The following is a 27158-nucleotide window of genomic DNA, read 5'->3' on the forward strand; positions in this document are numbered from 1 at the left end:
CCCTGACATTCATGGCAGCGAGCGGCCCGCGGAGGGGGCGGGGAGGGAGCCTCGGGCCTGCCCTATTTTGGGGCCTGGAGGGAGCCCTACCCCCCTGCCCCGCACTCACCGGAAGCTCCCGAAGCAGTTTCTTCCTTGGAGAGAAATCAGTCTTTGGAATGGACAGGGATCTGAGCGGAGGGGTACAGGGGTTCAGAGACCTCCCCCTCTGGCATTTCCCCCCAACACACATACACTCTGGCCCCTGATGGCGACTGCTGCGAGTTCTACAGAGACCATTCTTTCTTTCCTTTTTTTTTTTTTTTTTGGAGTTCATTTCTTTATAGGTACTGCATTCATGTCTCAAAATAATCGTGCAGCCCCAGGTGGCGGCACAGTGGATAAATCGCTGGACTTTCAAGCATGAGGTCCTGAGTTCAATCACAGGCATCGCATGTACCAAAGTGATGCTCTTGTTCTTTCGCTCCTCCTCTTATAATTACACACACACACACACACACACACACACACACACATAATGCCCCAGAGCTCACAGACAGGATGACTGGGGGTCCCTCTGTCTTGATACTCAAAAGCCCCAAGTCCCTCCCATAGTGCTGCCTGTTCTGGCTCACCTTGGGGAGGGGGTGAGCAAGGTAGGGCACCAGCCCGCACACTGGCTCCTCTCTCTTCTGGCGCGTCAAAGGGGCTGCTGTCCCATCAGGTTGGGGGTCTCTGAGGCCTACTCTGCAGACAGCCAGACTCGCTACTGCTGGGTCCCAGGCTGGTGAGTTGGCCAGGCCATCTATGGTCCCAGTGGCCTGAAGAAATGTCCCGAGGCCCCTCAGGAAAGAAGGCATGTTGGCCCTGGGGGCTGACCGCCCCCTGAAGGGCAGGGATTCAGGAGCCTCATCGCAGCTTGATCTCGAAGCAGAGACAGTTGAGGCTCTGGCAGTCTGGGAGTTGGCAGGCGCAGGCACAGTCACAGAGGGGACAGCAGCGAGGACAGCGGGAGGCCCAGCCCTGAGGAAGAGGAGAGAGGCGTGAGGGGGCAGACTGGCTCTGGAAGCCATTCTCAGTGGAAGAAGGGAACAGAGAGGCCTGGAAGTCCCTTTGCCCAGTGGAACAGAGGGAACCTTCCCTCCTCCTTGGGGACAGAGCAATTCCTGTGCTGTTGAAAAAGCAGCAAAGGAGGCAGTGTTCCAGACAACTGAGTTCCGGAGCTGGAAGAAATGATTCTGGGGCCTCTTTCCTTTCCCCCAGTTTTATAAGAAAAAAAAAAAAAAAAGCCTGACGACCAGATTTCAGGGCCTGGTTCATTTCATGCTAGAATCCAGGCACCTCCAGGTCCATCTCAGAGATGGTGCAGCAACAACCGCACAATTTGGTTTCTTTTCTTTTAATATTTATTTATTTCCTTTTTGTTGCCCTTGTTTTTATTGTTGTTGATGTTGTCATTGTTGGATAGGACAGAGAGAAATGGAGAGAGGAGGGGAAGACAGAGGGGGAGAGAAAGACAGACACCTGCAGACCTGCTTCACCGCTTGTGAAGTGACTCCCCTGCAGGTGGGACTTGAACGGGGATCCTCACACCTTGTGCATTGTGCCACTTGCGCTTAACTCGCTGCGCTACTGCCCGACTCCCACAAGTTTGGTTTCTTTAGCAGTGAGCCCAAACTGCAGGATGGAATCATTTCGGAACACCTACTCTGCAAGGCGTAGGGCTATGGAGATAACACAGTAGAAGTACACCAGACTTTCATGCCTGACACTCGCAAGTTCCAGGTTTAATCCCTAGTACTGAGCAGACTCTCAATTTCTCTCCTCAGTGAACTAAATCTTTTAAAAAATCTTTGGGGCCCAGGTGGTGGTGCACCTGGTTGAGCACACTATGTTACAATGCTCAAGGGCCTGGGTTCATGCCCCCACTCTCCACTTGCAGGGGGAAGCTTCATGATTGGTGTAGCAGGGCTGCAGGTGTCTCTCTGTCTCTTTCCCTCTCCATCTCCCTCTTCCTCTCAATTTCTGCCTGTCTCTATCCAATAAATGATAAAAAGATGATAGAAAAAAAATTGGGGGGAGTTGGGCGGTAGTGCAGCCAGTAAGTACAGGTGGCGCAAAGTGTAAGGACCAGCGTAAGGATTGTGGTTCGAGCCCCGGCTCCCCACCTGAAGGGGAGTCCCTTCCCAGGCAGTGAAGCAGGTCTGCGGGTGTCTTTCACACTGTCTCCCCTCCCCTATTTCTCTCTATCCTATTCAACAACAACATCAATAACTACAACAATAAAACAATAACAGGGGCAACAAAAAGGAATAAATAAATATTCAAAAAAAAATTTTTTTGAACCAGAGCACTGCTCAGCTCTGGCTTCTTGTGGTGCGGGGGACTGAACTTGTGACTTCGGAGCCTCAGGCATGACAGTCTGTTTGTATAACCATTATGCTATCTATCTCCGCCCGATAGAAAAAATTTTTTAAAAATCTAGGGTGGGGAGCTAGCCTGGTGGTTATATGAGAAACTTTCATGTCTTAAGCTCCAAGGTCCCCAGTTTAAGCAAGAGCTGAGCAGTGATCTGATAAACAGAAAAGGAAAAAAAATTTCTTTTTTAAAAAAAACTTTTATCTACTCCTTTGGGTACGGACAGAAATTAAGAGAGGAATGGAGAGATAGAGTACTGCTTTACTACTTGTGAAGCTTTCCCCCTACAGATGGGGGCAGGGGACTTGAACCTGGGTCCTTGTGTATTATAGCATGTGCACTCAACCAGGTATGCCACTACTTGGCCCCTCCAAAAAACATTTCTGGTGGCATAGTGGATAAAGTATTAGACTCTCAGGCATGAAATCCCAAGTTCAATCCCCAGTAACTCTTGTGCCAGAATGATGCTCTGGTTCTCTCATTAATAAAGCTTTAAAAAAATCCTTCTAGTCCTCTTTGAAAATAGTAATCTTCAGGACAGCAAAATAGCTCACTTGGATAGTGCACTGCTCTTGCGTGTGCATGACCCAAGTGTGAGTTCAGTCCCATCTGCATTGAAAGAAGCCTTAGTGCTATGATCTCTCTCACTCAGTCTCTCTCTACCTTCTCTGTCTCTATAAATAAAGACTAATTTCACATTAAAATGTTGAATTAAAAAAAACCCAGCTATATTACTTCTAGTTCTCAGAACATACAGTAAAGAACTGTATTTATTTTTATAAAACAAGAAATGGCTTAGCAAGAAGGAGTGATTAATTACCCAGAGGAATCCAGTTCAAGAGCTCAGTCCCAACTAAGAAATGTTATGCATGTACAGACTATTGTATTTACTGTCGAATATAAAACATTAATTCCCCATAAAGAAATTAAAAAAAAAAAAAAAAAAAAAAGAGCTCAGTCCCCTCAGCCTCCCTGGCTCCCAGGACCAAGAATTTCAGCCTCTTTTTGGGTCTGCAAGGAAAAGGACAGTTTATCTCATGTCTCCATTGGGCTCGCGTGGGGACTCAGACTCAGCAAGGACAGTCGGATGAGGGGATGAATCAAATCATATGGTTTCCCTCTCTTTATGTAAAGGTGTCTTTGCTCCCAGGGAACAGAAGGGCTGTCTTTTGGGGCCCAAGAACAGCATGTCCTTAGAGATGGGAAGGGAGAGAGAGAGAACCAGCTCACTCCAACCCACACCACCTCTGCCTGGGACAGGGCTGATGTGTGCCACTGCTGCTGGTGTAGACTGGAGTCAGGCCAAGTGGCTGGAGGGGGATCCACCCAGGATGTGTGACAGAAGATTGGCTCCTTGAGGCACAGCTAGTGGCCAAGCCAGGAATAGGGAAATGACCTTTTAAACAGCTGAGGTTTTGGGGTATGGTGTCAGCTGACTGCTGAGATCAGATATCAGGAGGGGCTCCAGTGAGGGGCAGGGAGCTGTGACAACAGGGACGGGGTCTGCACAGGGCACAGAACTGTCTGCCAGGGAAGAGATGAGAGGTGGCAGGGCAGGAAGCAGCCAGCAAAGCAGAGTCTCCCTGTGCAGGGTGAGGGTGTGGGCTGGGTATCTTTGAGGAGTCCCCAGCTGGGGTTGAAGTCAGTCTTGTGTGCAGGGCTGGTGGTGCCTCAAGCTCAGAGGAGAGGACATTAAGAGCCTTTCTTGGCTCTGTCCACTGGATAGGTTTCAATCGAGCCATTAATAACTGGCTAATGGGCTCTCACAGGCAGCCCTGAGGCTTCTGGAAGGAATCTGCTGTTTAAGTACATTAAATACAGACTCCACAGACTGTTAACCCTAGTGTTTCTGTAGGCACTGCAGTTTTTCACTTTGTTTTGTGAAGACCCACTATCTTTTTATTGGTCAGAGCTCAAGTCCAGGCTTGATCAATTCATGTTTTGCACAATGTCTGGAGCAGAGGGCTGCCATAGAAAGAGTGGGATTCTTGTCCTCATAGCTCTACTTCCCTTTAGGGGTTGTTTTGAACCTTCCTGTGCATTGGATTCATGTGGGGACTTGTTAAAAATCTACAAACTGTGGTCCAGGAGATGGCTCAGTAGATAAAGCACTGAACTCTCAAGCATGAGGTCCTGAGTTCAAACCCCAGAAGCACGTGTACCAGGGTAATGTCTGATTCTTTCTCTCTCTTCTCTTTCTGATTAATAAATAAACAAAATCTATGAAAAAAAAAAAAACTACAAATTCACGGCCAGGGAGGCAAAGCAATGGACTCTCAAGCATATGGTACTGAGTTCAATCCTTGGCATCACATGTGCCACAGTAAAATTCTGGGACTTTGTCACTCCCCCCTCCCACCCTTTCTCACTAACAAATGAGTAAATAAATTTAAATTTAAGAAAAATCCATGGTGGGGAGATAGCATAGTGGTTCTGCAAAAATCTCATGCCTGAGGCTCCAAGGTCCCAGGTTCAATTCCCAGCACCACCTAAGCTGGAGCTGAGCAGTGTTCAGGTAAAAAAAAAAGGGAGTCAGCCGGTAGCACAGCAGGTTAAGCACATGTGGCGCCAAGAGCAAGGACCAGCATAAGGATCCCGGTTCAAGCCCCTGGCTCCCCACCTGCAGGGGAATTCCTTCACGAGTGGTGAAGCAGGTCTGCAGATGTCTGTCTTTCTCTCCCCCTCTCTGTCTTCCCCTCCTCTCTCTGTTTCTCTCTGTCCTATCCAACAATGATGACATAAATAACTACAACCATAAAACAACAAGGGCAACAAAAGAGAAAATAAATATTAAAAAAAACTTTAAAAAAATATAAAAATAATAGTAAATAAAATAAAAAATCCACAAAGTCCAATCCCATCCTAGACCCAAGTGTCGGAAATAAAGGCCCTGCATCCTGTTTAAGCTCCATATCTGCTTGTGATCACAGAAAGAGGCAAGAACCAGTCACTGCAAACTGTCACATCATTTCTCACAACTGGTGACAACTGCCTACTTACTTCTCTCTGCCCTTCAACAGATTATAAACCCTGCAAGGGCTGGGGCCATATTTTTCCAATTTCTGCTGGGCCCCTGGAGCCCAACACAGCACCTCCACAATACTCCATGGATTCATCTAAGTGAAGAAATGAATGAATGAATGAATGTGATCTTTGCAACATGCCTACAACCATGAAGAAGGCAAAAGTCTCATAAGTTTAGAATTTTTGTTGCCACAAGGCAACTTAAAAACAGAGAGACTTTTGTGTATTTTGTGGAAAGACGGGGTCAGGCGGTGGTGCACCTGGTTAAGCATTCACATTACAGTGCTCAAGGACCCTGGTCCCCATGTGCACGGAGAAAGCTTCATGACTGGTGAAGCAGGGCTGCAGGTGTCTCTCTGTCTCTTCCACCTTCTATCTCCCCACCCCCTCAATTTATCTCTATCTCTAATAATAAATATTTTTAAGGGAGTCAGGCAGTAGCACAGTGGGCTAAGCGCACATGGCACGAAGCGTAAGGACCAGCACAAGGATCCTGGTTCCAGCCCCTGGCTGCCCACCTCTAGGGGGGTCGCTTCACAAGCGATAAAGCAGGTCTGCAGGTATCTATCTTTCTCCCCCTCTGTCTTCCCCTCCTCTCTCCATTTCTCTCCATCCTATCCAACATCAACATTATTAACAACAATAATAATAACCACCACCACAATAAAACAACAAAGGCAACAAAAGGGAAAAAAATGGCCTCCAGGAGCAGTGGATTCCAAGTGCATGCACTGAGCCCCAGCAATAACAATGTAGGCAAGATAAAAAAATTCAAAGAATTTTAGAAAATTAAAAAAGATAGCTCAAGGACAGTGAGAACCAGTTTATTTTCTCATCAAAGGAAGGTAAAGCTATCCACCTACATGACTGGGGAAATACGATAACTCAACTGCTACAGTATTATTAGATTCCATCCCTAAGGCTCTTGGTTAGATTCCTACTACTGCATGTACTAGAGTGTGTGTTTTGGTTTTCTTATCTTATTTTTTAAAATTTTTATTTATTTTTTGTTGCCCTTGTTTTTCATTGTTGTTATTGATGTTGTCATTGTTAGGTAGGACAAAGAGAAATGGAGAGAGGAGGGGAAGACAGAGAGGGGAAGAGAAAGATAGACACCTGCAGACCTGCTTCACCGCCTGTGAAGTGACTCCCCTGTGGGTGGGGAGCCGGGGGCTCGAACCGGGATCCTTACGCCGGTCCTTGTGCTTGGTACCATGTGTGCTTAACCCGCTGCACTACTGCCCGACTCCCATCTTATTTATTAACTAATGAAATAGCAGGAAAGAGAGAAAGAACCAGACATCACACTGGTACATGTGCTGCCAGGGATTGAACTTTGGACCTCATGCTTGAGAGTCCAATATGTTATCCACTGAGTCACCTCCCAGACTGCTATTTTTATCTTGATTATTATTATTATTTTTTTTTGCTACCAAGTTGTCACTGGGCCTTAGTGCCTGAATGACAAATCCATCACTCCTAATGACCATTTCTGCTTTCGTTTTTCTTCCTTTTCCTTTTTAAAAAATATTACTTATTTCTGAATACAGACCGAGAAATTGAGAGGGAAGGGGGAATACAGAGGGATAAAGAAGGGGCCAGGTGGTGGCACACCCAGTTGAGCACTCGTTTTGCGATGAACAAGGACCCAAGTGCAAGCCCCTGGTCTTCACCTGCAGGGGAAAGCTTCACAAGTAATAAAGCAGGTCTATACATTTATCTCTTTCTCTCTTCCTATCTAGCTCCTTGTCCCCTCTTAATTTCTGTCTTGTCAAAAAATAAACAAAGAAAGAAAGACAGCTAGATTCCAGATATTTGGAGGAAAAGAACAATGTTAGTAAAGTGACATAGTATCTGAAAGAGAATTCACTCTGACAGGAAGTTCTGGGCGGGGCTCTGTGCTCTCTTTCTTTCACTCATTTATGTATTGAATAGAGAGAGAAACTCAGAGGGATGGGGACGATATTGATGGAGAGAGACAGAAAAACACCTTCAGCACTGCTTCACCACTTGTGCAGCTTTCCCTCTGCAGGTAAGGGCTTGACCCTTGGTCCTTGTGCACTGTAATGTGTGCACTCACCACATGGCCCCTCTTTCTTTCTTTTCTTTTTTTCTTTTTTTTGCCTCCAGTGTTATTGCTGGGGCTCAGTGCCTGCACTATGAATCCACTGCTCCTGGAAGCCATTTTTCCCATTTTGTTGCCCTTGTTGTCGTTGTTATTGTTGTTGGATAGGACAGAGAGAAATGGAGAGAGGAGGGGAAGACAGAGAGGAGGAGAGAAAGATAGACACCTGCAGACCTGCTGTACCGCTTGTGAAGCGACCCCCCTGCAGGTGGGGAGCTGGGGACTCGAACCAGGATCCTTAAGCCGGTCCTTGCGCTTTGCGCCACCTGCGCTTAACCCGCTGCACTACTGCCCAGCTTTTTCTTTTTTTTTTTTTTTAACCAGAGCACTGCTCAGCTTTGACTTATGGTGATGCAAGGGATTGAACCTGGGACTTCTGAGCCTTAAGCATGAAAGTGTCTTTGTATAACCATAATGCTATCTACTCCCTCTTCCCCCTTTCTTTCTTCAAAATTTATTTATACTTTTTAAAACATTTATTTATTTCCTTTCATTGCCCTTTTTAAAATATATATTATTTATTTATTTATTAATGAGAAAGATAAGAGGAGAGGGAAAGAACCAGACATTACTCTGGCACACATGTTGCCGGGGATTGAACTCAGAACCTCAAGCTTGAAAGTCCAAAGCTTTATCACTGCGCCACCTCCGGGACCACTGCCCTTGTTTTATTGTTGCAATTTTTGTTGTTGTTATTGCTGTTGTCGTTGTTGGACAGGACAGAGAGAAAATGAAGAGAGGAGGGGAAGACAGAGAGGCAGAAAGATAGACACCTGCAGACCTGCTTCACCGCCTTTGAAGTGACTCCCTTACAGGTGGAGAGCCGGGGGCTCGAACCTGGATCCTTATGCCGGTCCTTGCGTTTCATGCCATGTGCGCTTAACCCGCTGCGCTATTGCCCGACTCCCAAATTTATTTATACTAGAGCAAGGGCACCACTCAGCTTTGGCTTAAGGAGGAAGAGCCAGACTGGGACAGGGAAATACAGGCAGTGCAAGAGCCAGTTTTGAGCCTGACCCTCATTGAATGAAGGAAGTTTCAGTGCTGTGTTCTCTTTCTGCCACTTTGTCAAAAAAAAGGAAGGAAGGAAGGAAGGAAGGAAGGAAGGAAGAAATAGCCAGGAGGTGGCACAGTGGCTAGAGTACTGGACTTGGAAGCATGAGGTTCTGAGTTTGATCCCTGGCATTGGATGTGCTCTGGTCCTCTCTCTGTCTCACACATCACCACATAAATAAAATCTTACAAAATAAAAATTTTCATAATATTTTATTTATTTACTAGATAAAGGGAGAGAGAAATCAAGAGGAAAGGGGGAAAGAGGGAGAGAGAAAGAGAGACACCTGCAGCTCTGCTTCAATAGGGTGAGCTACCACCAACCCCCTAAATAAATAAATTGAAAAGGTGGTACCAGGTATTGAGCCTAGGACTTCAGAGTCTCAGAGTCTTTAGCAGAATCACTATACTATCTCCCAGCCCTCTGTGTTTCCTTTTAACTACACTTTGCAGAAGTCTGTGCCCTGCCCGTTACGTCACCCTTCTCTAGCTGCCACTGTCTTTCCATCTCCAGAAATGATCTGACTTGCTGTTGTTATTGTGGCCTGACTCCACCAGGTCCAATCCCTGGAACTCAGCCTGCGGTAGAGCAGTACTCAGGAATCAACAGTGTCAAACCACAAAAAATGAGAGCATACACAGCGATGATGTCGCAGACGCCAGGGGCAGGAGGGCAGCACTCACAGCTTCGGTGGGCTGGGGGCAGCAGGCATCCAGGTAGTGGGCGGGGCTGGGCAGCGGGAAGTCGCAAGCCTCTGCGCAGGTCCAGCAACAGTCCTGGGGCCTGGAGTCAGCTGGCTTCCGGCAGGGGGAGCTGCAGTCCTGGATACAGCCCTGGGCCTGGGGATGGCGGGGCTCAGGCAATGCAGCCGGAGGCAGGTGCCAAGGCAGCCAGCGTGGGTTGTGGGTTGAGGAGAGTGGCAGGGAGGTTTTCCTGGATACAGTGGGACAGGAGAGGAGGGACAGCCCCATCCCACAAAAGGGATGGATGGCGAGGGAGTGTTGGATGGCCAAAGGAGGCTCAGGGTCAGAGCCTGGAGCTGAGCAGAGGCGCCGGGACTACTGTTCAGGGGGGCCAACCTTCCTTCCCTCCACCCTCCCAGACCCCTCACCAGCAGGCAATGCCTGGTCAGCAGCACCAGGCCCAGCAGCACCAGATAGACGCCTACAGCGATGAAGACGATGGCGGGGATGGGGAGCAGCAGGGGAGGACTGCTGACCGGAGCAGGGGCTGGATCCCAGGGACTAGAGGAGGCCTGTGTATACATGTATGGGAGAGGGAGAGGCGTGGGGAGGGGCTGCAGGGCACAGGAAGACCAAGAGGGGCAGGGAGGCGGCTGGGAAGAGGGGGGACAGCCACCAGATGGATGGGCAGTCAGTCCACTGGACATTCCTGTCACCACAACCTATCTTTCCCCAAACTTCCTGATTGATCAAGCAAGAACTTGTGCATCATTCTAGACTTTCTCTTTTTTGGTTGAGACAGAGAGAAATTGAGAAGAAGGAAGGGGAAGATAGAGAAGGTAAGAGAGAAAGACACCTGCAGCACTACATCACTCGTGAAGTTTCCTCTCTGTAGGTGGAGACCAGGGGCTGGAACCTGGGTCCTTGCGCACTGGAATGGGTACGCTCTACTGGGTAAGGCACCACTACCCAGCCTCTAGACATTATGATGATGATGATGATAGAGACAGAGAAGGCAAAGAGGTAGAGAGAGAGAGAGAGACCACAGCACCTAAGCTTCCTTCAATGCGGTGGGGGCCAGGCTCCAACCTCGGGGGCGCACTATTCCAGAGAGCCATTTCACAGGCTCTCATTCTAGACTTCTCCTTTCCAAACGTGTCTTCAAACAGGTTTAATTCCTGGTCACACTGCACACCGGTCGGCCCTCTCTGTATGTCCAGCTACGGCTCCTGCTGACTCAGTTCAAACTTCGGTGCAGTCCTCTGCCACCTCTCCCCGGGCGGGGATGCCTCTGCCCCCACCCCTAGTTGCCTGCAAGCCCGGTCCTGCCCTTCCTCACACTTGCAGCCCGGGGCCGGGGCTCGTATGTAGAGAGAGACTGGGGCGCTCAGGGGTCTCTCTAGGGCGGGCTGAGGGGACCAGGACTCACGTCCATGGGACACGACAGCGCCGGTCAGTCCAGGAGCTGCAGAGGAAATAAAGTCCAGGGTCTCAGCCGCTGAAGGGGAAACTCTGGACTGGGGCGCCCACTCTTCTCCCATTTCCCATTTGCGGAAACTGAGACCCAGTGATCGCCCCAGATCGGGACAGTAGGCATGGGGTGGGGGTTCCTGCCTCCGAGGTCCCGAGCTGGCCCAGGCCACACGTCTCCGCCGACCCACACCCCAGCCTCCCTCCAGCGGCTTTTTCATCACCTGCAGCCGAAGGCGGCGGCGGGCAGCGGGTTCGCGCCGCACTGGATCCAATAGGCCTTGGCCGCTGCACCGCCCAGAAACCTCCCGCTGCTTCGGGCTGTTGCCATGGAGATCAGGGAGCTACGGCGGCCGCCAGGATGCAAAATTTCTCGCGTTCCTCTTGCTCTTCTCTGCTGCCACTGCCAGTCAGTAGCCGCGGCCCGCCAGGTTTCCCGCGGTTTCTGAACAGAACAAATTTCCGCCACTTCCCACAGCCTGGGCGTGATCCTCAGCAGACGCTGGACCCTAAGGTGCTACAAAGGAAGAGTGACCCCCAGCGACACCTCCAGTTTTCTGTGTCACTTGGGCCAAGACCCTGAGCCTCGCTGGGTCTATTTCCTCCCGTGTGAAAACGGGGGGGGGGGGGGGGGGGGGCGGGGAGGGGGGAAGGCCCATTACTTAAAAAATAAATAGATAATATGTATACATATATATGCTTTTTTTTAACTTATGAAAGAGAGAACCATCTGGTACATGCAATGGCCAGGATCGAACTCCAGACCTCATGCTAAACGGCCCAAAGCTTTATCTACTGCACAATCTCCCCAAGCTGCCCCACTACTTTAAATTCATAGGAAAAAAATATATATTATATATATATATATAATTTATTTACTCATGAATAAATAGGAGGAGGAGAGAGAAAGAACCAGACATCACTCTGGTGCATGTGCTGCCAGGGATAGAACTCAGGACCTCATGCTTGAGAGTCCAGTGTCTTAGCCACTTCGCCACCTCTGGGACCACTCCTCAAAGTTTTCAACCTGATCCTGTGTCATTTTTACTAACAACCGCCTACTTGGCCCTCACCATCTGATTTCTGCTGCCATCTCGGAGTAATTTCCTCCCACCTCCATCAGAGTATCATCATCAATAACATCATATTATTGTTATTTTGCCACCAGAGCTTTCCTCTGGCTTGGTGCCTGCAAGATTCCAGCAATCCGAGTGGACTTTTCCTTTAAGAGAAAGGCACTAGTTGAGCACTCGTGTTACCATCCTCAAGGACCCAGGTTCAAGTCCCCTCACAGTGGGGAAGCTTTAGAAAGCAGGTTTGTGGGACCGTGTGGTGGCGCACCTGGTTGAGCACACATGTTACAATGCACAAGGACTCAGGTTCAAGCCCCCAGTCTCCACCTGCAGGGGGAAAGCTTCAGAAGTGGTGAAGCAGTGCTAAAGGTGTCTCTCTGTCTCTCACCCTCTCTACCCCTCCCTTCCCTCTCGATTTCTGACTGTCTCTATCCAATAAACAAAGATAATTAAAAAAAAATTTTTTTTTAAAAAGTAGGGCTGCATGTGTTTCCCTCTCTATCTTGCCTGAAGCCCTTTACATTGTGTTCCTATGTGGTGCTGGGTGTTGGAACCCTGGTTGTATTGCATGACTCTCCCAGTCTCCCCACATCTGATCTCCTTCCTCTCCAACTTCTTTCTTTCTTTCTTTCTTTCTTTCTTTCTTTCTTTCTTTCTTTCTTTCTTTCTTTCTTTCTTTCTTTCTTCCTTCCTTCCTTCCTTCCTTTCTTTCTTTCTTTCTTTCTTTCTTTCTTTCTTTCTATCTTTCTTCCTTTCTTCCTCCAGGGTTATCACTGGGGCTCAGTGCCTGCACTACGAATCCATAGCTCCTGGTGGCCATTTTTTTCCATTTTTATGTTGTTATTGCTGTTGTTGGATAGGACAGAGAGAAATCGAGGGGGGGTGATAGAGAAGGTGATAGACACCTGCAGACTTGCTTCACTGCTTGTGAAGCGACCCCTCCCCTGCAGGTGGGGAGCCCTGGGCTGCATCTTTGCTGGCCCTTGCCCTTTGCACCATGTGCTGCGGCTCTCCAATTTCTAAGCTTTCAAAGGCTCCTGCTGATTTCTGAATAAAGCCCAGTGTTTCAGCCTTCAGTCAATACCATCCATACTGAGACCTACCCACCTTCCTTTATTCAGTTCACAGCAAACCCCCCCCCCCCCCCCAGGGAGTTCCTAGCCCTTGCTGTTGGCTCTGGGTCTCCAGTTAAGACAGATACAGTTTCTGCTCTGGGTGGCTCACCTTCCACTGGGGAAGGGGACCAGATGATATGGAAACAAGTAAGACTGTGATCTATCAGTTGGTCCTTGAACTTGTACATTGAGGTTCATAGCTCCTCACCTTCACAATTGCTGCTGCCTCTGCCTAGAGCATCCTTCCTCCTTTTCTGAGGTACTCCCATCATCCCTCTGTGAGCGAGCAAGCGTAGCAATCTCCATCGTGTTCTCCACACACATATAAAGTTCTTCTAAAATAAAACAAAATAGGGAGTCGGGCGGTAGTGCAGCAGGTTAAGTGCAGGTGGCGCAAAGCACAAGGACCTGCGTAAGGATCCTGGTTCAAGCCCCCCGGCTCCCCACCTGCAGGGGAGTCGCTTCACAGGCGGTGAAGCAGGTCTGCAGGTGTCTATCTTTCTCTCCCCCTCTCTGTCTTCCCCTCCTCTCTCCATTTCTCTCTATCCTATCCAACAATGACAACATCAACAACAATAATAACTACAACAATAAAAAAACAAGGGCAACAAAAGGAAATAAATAAATAAATATAAAATAAAATAAAACAAAACAAAATAAAATAAAGTTCTTCTATTCTTCTCACTCCCTTTGGGTAGGAGCCTGTCACACAGCAAAAGATTAAGAAAGTAGGGACCTGTCCTTTGCCCTGTCAGTGGCACCAGGGAAAAAAATAAACTAGACTAGAGGCCTGCCATACAGGGAAGCGTTCTTTTTTATTTTTTTTAATATTTATGTATTCCCTTTTGTTGCCCTTGTTTTATTGTTGTAGTTCTTATTGTTGTTGTTACTGATGTCATTGTTGGATAGGACAGAGAGAAATGGAGAGAGGAAGGGAAAACAGAGAGGGGGAGAGAAAGATAGACACCTGCAGACCTGCTTCACTACCTGTGAAGCGACTCCCCTACAGGTGAGGAGCCAGGGCTTGAATCAGTATCCTTGTGCCGGTCCTTGCGCTTTGCGCCATGTGCACTTAACCCGCTGCACTACCGCCCGACTCCCTTTTTTAAAAAAATGTATTCCTTTTGTTGCCCTTGTTGTTTATTGCTGTAGTTATTATTGTTGTTGTTATTGATGTCATCATTGTTGGATAGGACAGAGAGAAATGGAGACAGGAGGGGAAGACAGAAGGGGAGAGAAAGATAGACACCTGCAGACCTGCTTCACCGCCTGTGAAGCGACTCCCCTGCAGGTGGAGAACTGGGGGCTGGAACCGGGATCCTTACGCAGGTCCTTGTACCTTGTGCCACCTGAGCTTAACCCGCTGCATGACCGCCTGACTCCCTCAGGGAGGTATTTTTTAAGTATGTTACCTCAAACATTTAAATCTCCAAGCTCTAGTGTTTGATAATGTCATCTCAACCCATTCCCCACATTCTTACTAAAAGTCACTTTTTTTTGTTTGTTTGTTTGTTCTCCAGACCCCAGTGTATTATTATTAGACAGAAGGAGAGAGAGAAACACTATTCAATTCTGACTTATGATGGTTCTGGGAGCTGAACCTGGGACCTCAGGGCTTCAGGCATGAAATTGTGGTGCACTATGAGCTATGCTGTCTTCCTGGATTTATCACAAGTTGTTAGAATTCTCCATCCACAGGCTGCAGGTGCCAGAATCCAGCTCCTAAGTGGGAGTGGTCAGATAGCATAGCATGGAGTTTCTCACTGCTCCTGGGAAAGAGGAAGAAGTGATGTAAGTCCTAGTCATCCTGGGAAGGGAGACCTGAGATGGAGAGAGCCCAGAAGATGAAGGAGTCTGCATTTGGGCGTGGGAAGGGAACCCACAGTTCCGATTTTGATCTAATACTTCCACTGAGAAGCAGACAATGCCTCTAAGAGGTGGCTGTCCAGCCTCCTTATTATGTGAATGAAAGGCCTGCGATCAGATAATACCCTGGGAGAGTAAGGAGCTGAGCCAGAGATAGAGAGGAATCTTCTCTGCCTTTATCTTATTTCAGACTAGCTATGTGACCTGGCTAGGAGGAACCAACACTTTCACTTCATCGAGGGAAATGGATGATGGCCCAGCAGAGAGAGGACTCCAAAAGCAGGTCCAGGGGCCGGGCAGTGGCACATCTGGTTAAGTGCACGTATTATTACCATGCACAAGGTCCCAGGTTCAAGCCCCTGGCCCCCATCTGCAGGGGGGAAGCTTCATAGGTGATAAAACAGTGTTGCAGGTGTCTCTCTCTCTCCTTCTCTAGCTTCACCTTTCCTTCTCGATTTCACTCTGTCTCTAGCAAATAAATAAACAAGTAGGGTTTTTATCTGAGCCCTGCAGAATAGCTCACTTGGATAATGTACTGCTTTGGTGCTGTGTTGTGTTTTGCTACCAGGGTTATCCATGGGCCTCTGCGCCTGTATGAGGACTCTACTGCTCTTGGCAGTCTTTCTTTCCTTCGTTTTCCTCTTTTCTGTTATAAAGATAGAAAAATAGAGAAGGAGGGAGTGAGGGGAGAGAGAGAAAGAAAGTCACCTGAAGCACTGCTCCACTGCTCCTGAGCCTCCCTGGTTAGAACCCAGGGCCTAGGGAGTCAGGAGGTAGCGTAGGGGTTAAGTGCAGGAGGCACAAAGCACAAGGGCTGTCTTAAGGATCCCAGTTTGAGCCCCCGGCTCCTCACTTGCAGGGGAGTCGCTTCACAAGCAGTGAAGCAGGTCTGCAGGTGTCTGTCTTTCTCTCCCCCTCTCTGTCTTCCCCTCCTCTCTCCATTTCTCTCTGTCCTATCTAACAATGATGACATCATCATCATCAACAACAACAAGAACTACAACAATAAAACAACAAGGGCAACAAAAGGGAAAATTAAATTAATTAAAAATTAAAAAAAAGAACCCAGGGCCTGGCACATGGTAACATGTGTGCTCTACCAGGTATGTCACTGCCCAGTCCTTAGGTGCTTCTCTTTCTCTCTCTCTCTCTCTCTGCCTCTAAGAATATATATTCATTTATTTATTCATAGGAGGGAGACTAGAGCACTGCTCAGATCTGACCTAAGGTGGTGCCAGGGATGGAACCTGTGGCCTCGGGAGCTTCAGACCTGCAAGGTGGTGCTCTAACTGGCTGAGCTATCTCCTCGATCCCTTCAGCTTTCTGCCTGCAGCTTACCTGTTGGACCCTCAGCATGTCCCATCACAAAGACACAGGTGAGACTGGACTTGCCTGGGACAGGCCCAATGAAAGCACTAAATAATAAATGCGCCTGCACGCTGGCCAGAACTCTCCCCAGAGTGCGGGGAGGGGGAACCGGACCCTTCTCGGGGTATCATGTGGGAAGGAGGCCACTTCTAGTTGCTTATTGTTTACTTATTCACAGCCTGGATGAGGTCGCACCAGCACACCTTAGCTGGGCCGGGCAATGCTGCACCCAGGCAAGAGCATGGCAGCTTTGGATGGAGGAGCCCAAACCAGCGAGACAGTCAATGTAAGTAAGGTCGGGGTGACTGTGTGACAGGCTGGGGAGGGACAGTGGTGGCCCGTGTGTAGGCAGCGGAGCCAGAGGCTTCACCCTCCTAGAACCAACCCAGACACCTCACTTCACTTTCTGTGAGAGAACAGCACACACACACACACACACACACACACACACACACACACACACACACACACTCACCACTCACTAACTCACATGCAATTCTTTTTTTCCAGGTTCCTTTCCACACTTCTGATCATTCCAGGAGACAGGCTCATTTTGCTGCCAGGAACCTTTTGACACCTCTCTATCTGTGCTTATCCTGTTCTTTCTTTCTTAAGAGAGAGAGAGAGAGAAAGACCTTCCAGCTCAGATTTCTGAGTAGGGCAGGTGATCATATCTAGCAAGAATGTTAGAGCAAGTATGGTCACTTAGGTTTCTGTTGTTATTAGTTTCTGTTTACTCCATTCATTACTTTTCTTTTTTCCTTCCTTCCTTCCTTCCTCCCTTCCTTCCTTCCTTCCTTCTTTCCTTCCTTCCTTCCTTTCTTTCTTTCTTTCTTTTATTTTTTTAACCAGAGCACTGCTCAGCTCTGGCTTATGGTGGTGTAGGGGATTGAACCTGGGACTTTGTAGCCTCAGGCATGAGAGTCTGTTTGCATAACCATCTTGCTATCTACCCCCTCTTTCTTTATTTCTGTCTATCTATCTATCTATCTATCTATCTATCTATCTATCTATCTATTTCTATCCCTTTATTGCTTTCTTCCTTTCTTTCCCCCAAAGAACTGCTTAGCTCTGACTTTCCACAGAGCACTGCTCAGTTGGTGCTGGAGATTGAACCAGGGACTTCAGAGCTTCAGGCATGAGTCTTTTTGCAGAACTCTTTTTAAAAATATTTATTTATTTATTTATTTATTTATTCCCTTTTGGTGCCTTTGTTGTAGTTATTATTGTTGTTATTGATGTTGTTGTTGTTGGATAAGACAGAAAGAAATGAAGAGAGGAGGGGAAGACAGAGAGGGGGAGAGAAAGATAGACACCTGCAGGCCTGCTTCACCGCTTGTGAAGAGACTCCCCTGCAGGTGGGGAGCCGGGGGCTCAAACTGGGATCCTTACTTGGTTCTTGTGCTTTGTGCCATGTGTGCTTAAACTGCTGTGCTACTGCCTCCTTTGCACTGACTCCTTTGCAGAACTATTACTTACTGACTCCTTTGCAGAACTATTATGCTGCCTCCCCAGCCCAAGTTTTTCTTAAAGGATCCTCTCAACCTGCCTTGACTCTTCTGTAGAGTGGGGCTCTGTGAGAGGGTGCAGAGTAGGCTCAGAAGGTGATTTGTGTCTCTGGTCAGCTCATACTGCCCTGCTCAGCCCTGATCTTAGCTGCTCCATACGGCAGGGTTTTCTGGGCTGGGAGAAAATGAGTGGGAGAAAATGGCCCACTTCTGCTAATTCATCTTCAACTCAGGTAAGAGCACACACAAGGAAACAGAAATTGGTTTGTGGGGCTGGGAAGATAGAGTGGTTCTGCAAAGACACTCTCATACCTATGGCTCTGAGATCCCAGGTTCAAACCCACAAACCAGAGCTGAGCAGTGCTCTGGTCTCTCCTCTGTCTGTATTGTTCATTTATCAATAAATTAAAGAAAGGGGCCGTTTGGTGATGCACCTGGTCGAGTGCTCCCGTTACCATGCACAAGGACCTGGGTTTAAGCCCCCAGAGGTCACACTCTGCAGGGAGGAAGCTTCACAAGTGGTGAAGCAGTGTTGCAGGTGTCTCTCTTTCTCTCTTCCTATCTTCCCCTTCTCTCTCAAATTTTATATATCATTTATATCGTATTATGTCTCTACTATATTAATGTATCTATCCATGAAATAAGTAAATATTTAAAATTTAAAAAATAAAAAGAGATTGGTATGAAGTGGGAAGATAAAAACTTCCTCTTTTAAAAAAAATTGGTGGCTGGGTGGTAGTGTACCCAGTGGAGTGCACAGATTACAATGCACAAGGTCCCAGGTTCAAGTTCCTGGTGTGGGGAAGCTTCATGAGTAGTAAAGCAATGCTGCAGGTATCTATCTCTCTCTCTCTTTCTCTCTCTCTTTTCCAGAACACTGCTCACTTCTGGCTTATGCTGGTGCTGGGCATTAAACCTGGGACTTTAGAGTCCTGGGCATGGAGGTCTTTTGCATAATAACCACTACACTGTTTCCCCTGCCCGCTACCTATCTTCCCCTCCTTTTGTCAATTTTTCTGTCTCTAGCAACAAAAGAAAGAAACAATGACCTCTAGGAGCAATGGATTGTGGTGCAGACAATGAAACTCAGTGATAACCCTGGTTGAAAACACTATATTGGCTCCCCACCTGCAGGGGGGTCGCTTCACAGGCAGTGAAGCAGGTCTGCAGGTGTCTATCTTTCTCTCCCCCTCTCTGTCTTCCCTTCCTCTCTCCATTTCTCTCTGTCCTATCCGGCAACAACAACATCAATAACAAAAATGATAATAACCACAACAATGATAAAAACAACAAGGGCAACAAAAAAAGAAAATTAAAAAAAATATTTTTAAATGAAATGAAATAAATAAAATAAAATAAATAAGGACTGGGGGAGTCGGGCTGTAGCGCAGCGGGTTAAGCGCAGGTGGCGCAAAGCACAAGGACCGGCATAAGGATCCCGGTTCGAACCCCGGCTCCCCACCTGCAGGAGAGTCACTTCACAGGCGGTGAAGCAGGTCTGCAGGTGTCTATCTTTCTCTCCTCCTCTCTGTCTTCCCCTCCTCTCTCCATTTCTCTCTGTCCTATCCAACAACAACAACAACAATAACTACAACAATAAAACAACAAGGGCAACAAAAGGGAATAAATAAATAAAATAAATATAAAAATAAATAAATAAATAAATAAGGACTGAAGAGACAGCATAGTGGTTCTGCAAAAAGACTTTCATAATTAAGTCTTTGAGGTCCTAGGTTCAATCCCCAGCACCACCACAGCAAGTCAGAGCTGAGCAGTGCTCTGGTCTCTCTCTACACCTTTCTTATTTATTTATTTAAATTAAAAAATTATATTTTATTTATTTTCCCTTTTGTTGCCTTTTTTATTTTCCCTTTTGTCGCCCTTGGTTTTTTTTTTATTGTTGTTGTAGTTATTATTGTTGTTGTTATTGATGTCTTTGTTGTTGGATAGGACAGAGAGAAATGGAGAGAGGAGGGGAAGACAGAGGGGGAGAGAAAGACAGACACCTGCAGACCTGCTTCACCGCCTGTGAAGCGACTCCCCTGCAGGTGGGGACTGGGGGGCTGGAACTGGGATCCTTACGCCGGTCCTTGCATTTGTGCACTTAACCTGCTGCGCTACAACCTGACTCCCATTTATTTTTAAGTTTTAATGATTCTATATATTGCCATCAGGGTTATCACTGGGGCTTGGTGCTGGCACTACACATCCACTGCTCTGGCAGACAATTTTTTCTTCTTTTTTTTTTCCCCTTAATTTTTTTTTATTAGAACAGAGAGAAATTGAGAGAGGATAGGGAGATAGAGAGGAAGAAAGAAAGAGAAATACTTGCAGACCTGCTTCACCACTTGTGAAGTGGACCCCCTGCAGGTGGGAAGCAGGGGGCTTGAACCTGGGTCCTTGCACTGGGTAATATATGCATTTAAATGAGTGTGCCACTGCCCAGACCCCTACTTATCTCTCTTTTTTTTTTTTAAAGAGGGAAAGTCAGTTTAGAGGGAAAGTCAAAGTTTAGACAGACGTTCATAGTTTACACAGCTTTAATGGGTTCTTTAGAATGAACAGAAATCCCATTTATTTTTAGGTCCATATTATAGACTTGAGAAGACTCTAATTGCTTCTATGTTAATGTCTATGTATCTCTTAAATAAATAAATAAATATTTTAAAACTAACTAATCAGGAGTGGATTACTAAAAAATGACCGGCATAGTGGCTTAGCAAAAAGACTTTCATGTCTGAAGCTCTGAAGTTCTAGTAATAAAAAGATAGCAATAATGAAAAGAGAAGGAAAAAAATTGAGTAGTAGTGTTCTAAACCAAGGTTTTCCCATCGTGGGTGGTAAACTACCAGCACCTTGTAAAATCGGCTTAATACACTGTGACTAGCATTCTGGGAAGGAAGATAACGTAGATGTCACAGTGTCACCACACAGAAGAAAGCAGTCAGTAAAAGAAAGAAAGAAAGAGGGAGTAGGGCGGGAGCACAGCGGGTTAAGCGCATGTGGCACCAAGCCAAGGACCCGCGTAAGGATCCCGGTTCGAGCCCCCGGCTCCCCACCTGCAGGGGAGTCGCTTCACAGGCGGTGAAGCAGGTCTGCAGGTGTCTATCTTTCTCTCCCCCTCTCTGTCTTCCCCTCCTCTCTCTGTTTCTCTCTGTCCTATCCAACAACGATGACATCAATAACAACAACAACAATAACTACAATAACAATAAAAAACAAGGGCAACGAAAAGGAAAATAAATAAATATTTTTATAAAAAAATAAAAGAAATAAAGAAGTATCCTGAAAAAGTGGTTTCAGTTCATTGTGTGTGAACATGTGCTAGGCCATGAGATAAAAGACATATCATGTGGGTCATTGTTAAAAAGAAAAAAAAAAAAAAGAGAGAGAGAAAGGGAGTCGGGCGCTAGCAGCGGGTTAAGTGCAGGTGGCTGCAAAGTGCAAGGAGCAGAGTAAGATTCCCGGTTCAAGTCCCCGACTCCCCACCTGTAGGGGAATCGCTTCACAAGTGGTGAAGCAGGTCTGCAGGTGTCTGTCTTTCTCTCCCCCTCTCTGTCTTTCCCTCCTCTCTCTGTTTCTCTCTGTTCTATCCAACAACGACGGCAACAATAACAACAACAATAAAAAAAGGGCAAACAAAAGTGAATAAATAAATAAATATTAAAAAAAGAAAAAAGAGAGAAAAGGTACAAGGAAGGAAGGGAGGGAGGGAGGGAGGGATGAAGACTGAAAACCATTGTTATTTTTCAGGACAGAGAGATAGCTCACCCAACAGAGCACTTGAATTGCCATGCTGATAAGCAGTCTTCTCCCATCTGGTAGAACTCTGTAAATATGGAAGCGAGTGAAGCCGCAGGTGGACGAAGGTGAAAAGAAAGTTAGCACTGGGAACCCAAGGGCCCAGTTGTGAACACCGTTGATTATTTATACCCTAAATCTGGGTGTGGGTTGCGATCAGCATTGATTACAGAAGCCGAATGTCAGGAGCGATTAGTTAATTTTAGATGGGGGACTCCAAGGAGGGGCCTGGGGTTTCCAGAGGGGTGGTCTTGAGGGCACCACCACTAAGGTATGTTGGTGCAGATAGCAAGTCTGGCATCCTTCCCGGTAAGGGAGGAGCAGGTTCTGGGATTTCTAGAACATGGGGCCTAGGGGAGTCTCTTATCTATGGATGCCACTCAATTGCCTCTTAACATTTTAACACACTTTAATAATTTTAACACTTTTTTTTTTTTTTTTAACCAGAGCACTGTTCAGCTCTGGCTTATGGTGATGCAGGGGATGGAACCTGGGACTTTGGAGCCTCAGGCAGGAGAGTCTGTTTGCATAACCATTATGCTATCTACCCTCTGCCCCACATTTTTTAAAATATGCAACACTTCACAAATTTGCGTGTCATCCTTGTGCAGAGGCCATATTAATATTCTCTGTATCTTTCCAATTTTAGTTTATGTGCTGCTAAAGCAAGCATTATTTTAACACACTTTAATAATTATACTTTCTTTTTTTAATTTTTTTTCTCCAGGGTTATTGCTGGGGCTCGGTGCCTGCACTACGAATCCACTGCTCCCGGAGGCTTTTTTTTTTTTTTCCTTTTGTTGCCCTTGTTGTTTATCGTTGTTGTTATTATTGTTGTTGTTATTGCTGTCATTGTTGTTGGGTAGGACAGAGAGAAATGGAGAGAGGAGGGGAAGACAGAGAAGGGGAGAGAAAGATAGACACCTGCAGACCTGCTTCACCACTTGTGAAGTGACTCCCCTGCAAGTGGGGAGCCGGGGGCTCGAACTGGGATCCTTACCCTGGTCCTTGCGCTTTGTGCCATGTGCACTTAACCTGCTGTGCTACCGCCCAGCACCCAATAATTATACTTTCTTATAATCCTCTAGTAAATATTTAAACACAACATAACATCTTCTTATAGTTAACATTTAAACATAATCTTAATTTTCTATGGAATCACACTTTTAAGTACACTCTTTCAAATGAAGCATTTTAAAACTCTTTATATGACCTTATAAGCACTCTTTTTAAATATATATTTTATTTATTTATTAATGAGAAACATAGGAGGAGAGAGAAAGAGCCAGGCATCACTCTGGTACATGTGCTGCCGGGGACTGAACTCAGGACCTCATGCTTGAGAGTCCAATGCCTTATCCACTGCGCCACCTCCCAGACCACACATAAGCACTCTTTCTATTCAGCTATATTGTTACTGAATACATTTGGGGCTGGCTCTAATGTCATCTCTAAATAGGGCACTAATTCTTGGGGTACTTTAACACTTCATTGATCTTGGTCTGAGAACTGAATGTTTGACAATTCTCTGTATTGTTTACAACTCCCTCTCAATGCTCCTTACCCCAAGTTTGAGTCACACCACACAGGAGTCCCATGGCACTGGGGGAAAGCTCCAGGTGTTGTGGAGTTGTGTGTGCTGGAGGCCCTGGAGACATTAAGTAAACCAAATAAGCCAATTACTGCTTTCTTTGGCTCCCCTCATTTAAAAAATATTTTATTTATTTTTATTATTTATTTATTTATTTATTTATTTAAAAAAGGAGACATAACAAAACCGTAGGATAAGAGGGGTATAGCTCCACACAATTCCCACCACCAGATCTCTATATCCCATCCCCTCCCCCCATAGCTTTCCCATTCTTTATCCCTCTGGGAGTATGGACCCAAGGTTATTGTGGGTCGCAGAAGGTGGAAGGTCTGGCTTCTGTAAATGCTTCCCCACTGAACATGGGCGTTGATTGGTCGGTCCATACTCCCAGTCTGCCTCTCTCTTTCCCTAGTAGGGTGGGTCTCTGGGGAAGCAGAGCTCCAGGACACATTGGTGGGGTTGTCTGTCCAAGGAAGTCTGGTCTGCATCATGCTGGCATCTGGAACCTGGTGGCTGAAAAGAGAGTTAACATACAAAGCCAATCAAATTGTTGACCAGGCTCCCCTCCTTCTTATCTCTCAGATAAACCTATGCAGCTGTGGACTATTTTGCTCTAAAGAGGAGAAACCTACATGGTGAAAGACATGTAGGTGGCAATTCAGATCCCAAGGCCTGACCTTTCCTGATGCATGGCTCTAGACTCCCAGGTAAGCCCCAGAGGTGGCAGCAGAGAGTGAGGTCCTCCCTCTTTGCACACAGTCTCCCTCAGCCTCCCCTGACCTCTACCCCTCTCTTCTCCCAGCATTCATAGCAGCCCCAGTCCTGGTTTTGCCCTCTCACCCTGGAAGGTGGAGCAGGTTGGTAAAGTTCTCTGAGGTTCTGTTTTCTCAGCATTAAAGTGAACTGGTTCTAAGGAGCAGTGTTAGAGCATATAGTGAGAACGGTGGTGCCTGTATATTGAGCAGACAAGTGGAGGCTCAGCTATGTAGTCTCTATGTGGGGAAGGCATTTAACCCACACAGGAGCTGGGAAGGGAGCAGGACAGGCTGACTGGTTTCAAACCTCAACTTGGTACCTTTTCAGTCCTTTATGGGCCATCAGTATCTTTTCTTTTTCTATTTATTTACTTTTTTAAAAAATCTATTTCAAGTGGATAGGACAGAGAAAAATTTAGAGAGGAGGGGGAGATAGAGAGGGGCCAGGTGGTGGCACACCTGGTTAAACACACACATTACAGTCAGTGCCCAAGGACACAGGTTCAAGCCCCTGGTCCCCACCTGTACAGGGAAAGCTTCATGAGTAGTGAAGCAGTGCTGCGGGTGTCTCTCTGTCTCTTCCCTCTATTTCCCCCTTCCCTCTCAATTTCTCTGTCTCTATCCAATAATAAAAATAAAAATAGAGGGTCGGGCGGTAGCACAGTGGGTTAAGTGCATATAGCAAAGCGCAAGGACTGGCACAATGATCCGGGTTCAAGCCCCTGGCTCCCCACCAGGGGGGTGGGGGGTGGGGTGGGGGTAGGATGGGGGTGAGGGTTGCTTCACAAGTAGGTCTGCATGTACTATCTGTTGCTCCCCTTCTCTGTCTTCCCCTCCTCTCTTGATTTCGTTCTGTCCTATCCAACACCAATGACAGCAACAACAATAATAATAACAACAACGACGACCATAAACAAGAAGGGTGGGACCGGCTGTTGGCGCACCAGGTTGAATGCACATGTTATAATGCACAAGGACCCAGGTTTGAGCCCCCAACCCCCACCTGTATGAGGGAAGCTTCATGAGTGGTGAAGCAGGGCTGCAGGTGTCTCCCTCTCTCTCTCTCCCTATCATTCCCTTCTTTCTCGATATGTGGCTGTCTCTATCCAATAAATAAATAAAGATAAAAAAGGGGGGTAAAAAGGGAAAAAATAGCCTCCAGTGGATTCCTAATGCAGGCACCAAGTCCCAGCAATAACCCTGGAGAAAGGAAGAAAGAAAGAAAGAAAGAAAGAAAGAAAGAAAGGAGGAAGGAAGGAAGGAAAGAGAGAGAGAGAAAGAGAGAAAATGCTTAAAAAGAGAGAGAAGAGGGAGTCGGGCTGTAGTGCAGCGGGCTAAGCGCAGGTGGCGCAAAGCACAAGGACCGGCATAAGGATCCCGGTTCGAGCCCCGGCTCCCCACCTGCATGGGAGTCGCTTCACAGGCGGTGAAGCAGGTCTGCAGGTGTCTGTCTTTCTCTCCTCCTCTCTGTCTTCCCCTCCCTCTCTCCATTTCTCTCTGTCCTATCCAACAACGACAACAACAATAATAACTACAACAATAAAACAACAAGGGCAACAAAAGGGAATAAATAAATAAAAAATAAATATGAAAAAATTAAAAAAAAAAAAAAAAAAAAAAAAAAAGAGAGAGAAGAGAGAAAGAGACCCCTCCCTTCACCCATGGTTACGCGAGTCCTTGTGCTTGGTACAATGTGCGCTTAACCCGGTACGCCACCACCTAGTACCCCAGCACCCTGCCCGACCCCCTTATTTCTTTCTTTATGATTGCTCTTTTTCTCTTTCTAGAAATCTGTTTAGAATTACTTCTTGTGCTTCGCGCCACGTGCGCTTAACCCGCTGTGCTACCGCCCAACTCCCAGAATTATCTTTATTGGGGGGAAGGGGAGATAGCATAAGGGTTGTGCAAAAAGTCTCTGTCTGAGGTTCCCAATATCTCAATTTCAATTCCCCGTACCACTGTAAACCAGATCATAGCAGTGCTATGATCTGTCATCACATAGAATAAATAAAATAAAACAAACGAAGCGAAAGAGCCTACTCTGGTCTGGGCATATAGATAGCACCAGAGATCAACCACTGAGCTCTCTCTGACTTGCAGAGTAAGGTAGTTGTCAGTCAAGTCATCAACAAACTGTAATTGGTGAATTTTTGTCTAAAGGCTCCACCCTCTCAGACCCACCCCCTTCACCAAAGTCAGTGATAGGGCACATGTGTCAACAGGTGGGCCAATGGGGAGAGGGTGTTTTCCAAACTGTCCACAAGCCCACCAATGGGAGGGAGACCTTTCCACGTTCTCCAACTGCCTCGGGTGAGCAGCTCTGGGCTCGTGCCCCTGCAGTTTGACACCCTCCCCGACCCTGAGAGCCTCCGCTCCAAGCCTCTAGAGGGGAGCAGAATGACAGCCATCCCACACCCCTCCTGTGCCTTCCTCAGCCCTCCCCCTCCCCGGGATGGAGGACAGGGAAGGTGTTTCCAGACAAAAGTTGTGTGTGTGTAAATATGCCTTCTCAGGCTTTCTCCGATTCTTTAAGGGATGATTTTTTTTTTTTTCTTTTTAAAGACCCAGTTTGAAATTCAGATATCGTGACAATTGGAGAACATATACACTCTTCCTTTTTCCGGGTCTAGGGGAGCTGATAATGCTCTCTGGCCTCCACTTTGCTCCCCAGAGGTGAGACCTGCTATGAAGTTTGAGGACCTAGAAGAAGGGGGCTGGGGGGGCTGCAGAGGATGGGAGAGATGGGGTGAACATAGAGTAGGCGCATCCTGGGGGTGCAAGGAGGAAGGGAATCTTCAAGTGGGAGATAGACTGGGAGCTTCAGGAATTCCAGGACAAAATGAAGATGTTGGCAATGCATTAGTAAAAACAAACAAAAAACCAACCAAAACAAACAAAAAAACAACGAGCTTGTCTGGATGCCCCAGATAAGGGAAATAAAAACACAAAAGGGGGAGTTGGGCGGTAGCGCAGCAGGTTAAATGCAGGTGGCACAAGGCGCAAGAACTAGGGTAAGGATCCCAGTTCGAGCCCCCGGCTCCCCACTTGCAGGGGAGTCGCTTCACAAGTGGTGAAGCAGGGCTGCAGGTGTCTTTCTCTCCCCTTCTCTGTCTTCCCCTCCTCTCCCCATTCATTTCTCTATGTCCTATCCAACGAGGACGACAACAACTATAACTACAACAGTAAAACAACAAGGGCAACAAAAGGGAATAAATAAATAAATATTTAAAAAAACACACACACAAAAGGAGGGGCCGGCAGCTGTGCACCTGGCTGATTGAACATGTTACAATGTATAAGGACCTGGGCTCAAGCCTCCTGGCCTCCA

General features: G+C 47.0%; 2 protein-coding genes and 1 non-coding gene across 5 annotated transcripts in view; 1 reads left to right on the plus strand and 2 right to left on the minus strand.

The window, feature by feature from the left end:
• Window positions 1-108: 108 nt before the first annotated feature.
• On the minus strand, window positions 109-21539 carry LOC107523234 (keratin-associated protein 10-2). Its single transcript, XM_016193212.2, has 7 exons — window positions 21455-21539; window positions 10978-11262; window positions 10713-10748; window positions 9712-9855; window positions 9284-9439; window positions 615-1002; window positions 109-170 (listed from the first exon to the last, which is right to left on the minus strand). The coding sequence occupies exons 3-6, from the start codon at window positions 10716-10718 to the stop codon at window positions 889-891; spliced, it is 420 nt and encodes a 139-aa protein (XP_016048698.1). The 5' UTR covers window positions 10719-10748; window positions 10978-11262; window positions 21455-21539; the 3' UTR covers window positions 109-170; window positions 615-888.
• Window positions 16040-27158, plus strand: part of TLCD3B (TLC domain containing 3B) — a 29180-nt gene continuing 18061 nt past the window's right edge. Inside the window, exons 1-2 of one of the 3 annotated variants that reach the window (XM_060173014.1) lie at window positions 16040-16183; window positions 23658-23782. In XM_060173014.1, the coding sequence (XP_060028997.1) occupies window positions 23765-23782 (18 nt within the window). In that variant the 5' untranslated portion in view covers window positions 16040-16183; window positions 23658-23764. Of the gene's footprint in view, window positions 16184-23657; window positions 23783-26189; window positions 26504-27158 lie in introns of those variants that run through there. The other 2 variants (XM_060173012.1, XM_060173013.1) reach the window with 2 other exon arrangements.
• Window positions 22051-22153, minus strand: LOC132533221 (U6 spliceosomal RNA). The gene has a single exon (XR_009545127.1). It is a non-coding gene; the product is annotated as a U6 spliceosomal RNA (small nuclear RNA).

The sequence above is a fragment of the Erinaceus europaeus genome, chromosome 15, assembly GCF_950295315.1.
Source record: "Erinaceus europaeus chromosome 15, mEriEur2.1, whole genome shotgun sequence".
NCBI classification, from domain to species: domain Eukaryota; kingdom Metazoa; phylum Chordata; class Mammalia; order Eulipotyphla; family Erinaceidae; genus Erinaceus; species Erinaceus europaeus.

Bases quoted from the DNA above. Each gene is read 5' to 3' on its own strand.
- LOC107523234 (XM_016193212.2), bottom strand. The intron at 9,440-9,711 runs GTGAGGGGTCTG...CGCCATCCCCAG, and splicing joins TGACCAGGCATTGCCTGCTG to GCCCAGGGCTGTATCCAGGA. The intron at 1,003-9,283 runs GTGAGTGCTGCC...CCTCTTCCTCAG, and splicing joins GCCCCCAGCCCACCGAAGCT to GGCTGGGCCTCCCGCTGTCC.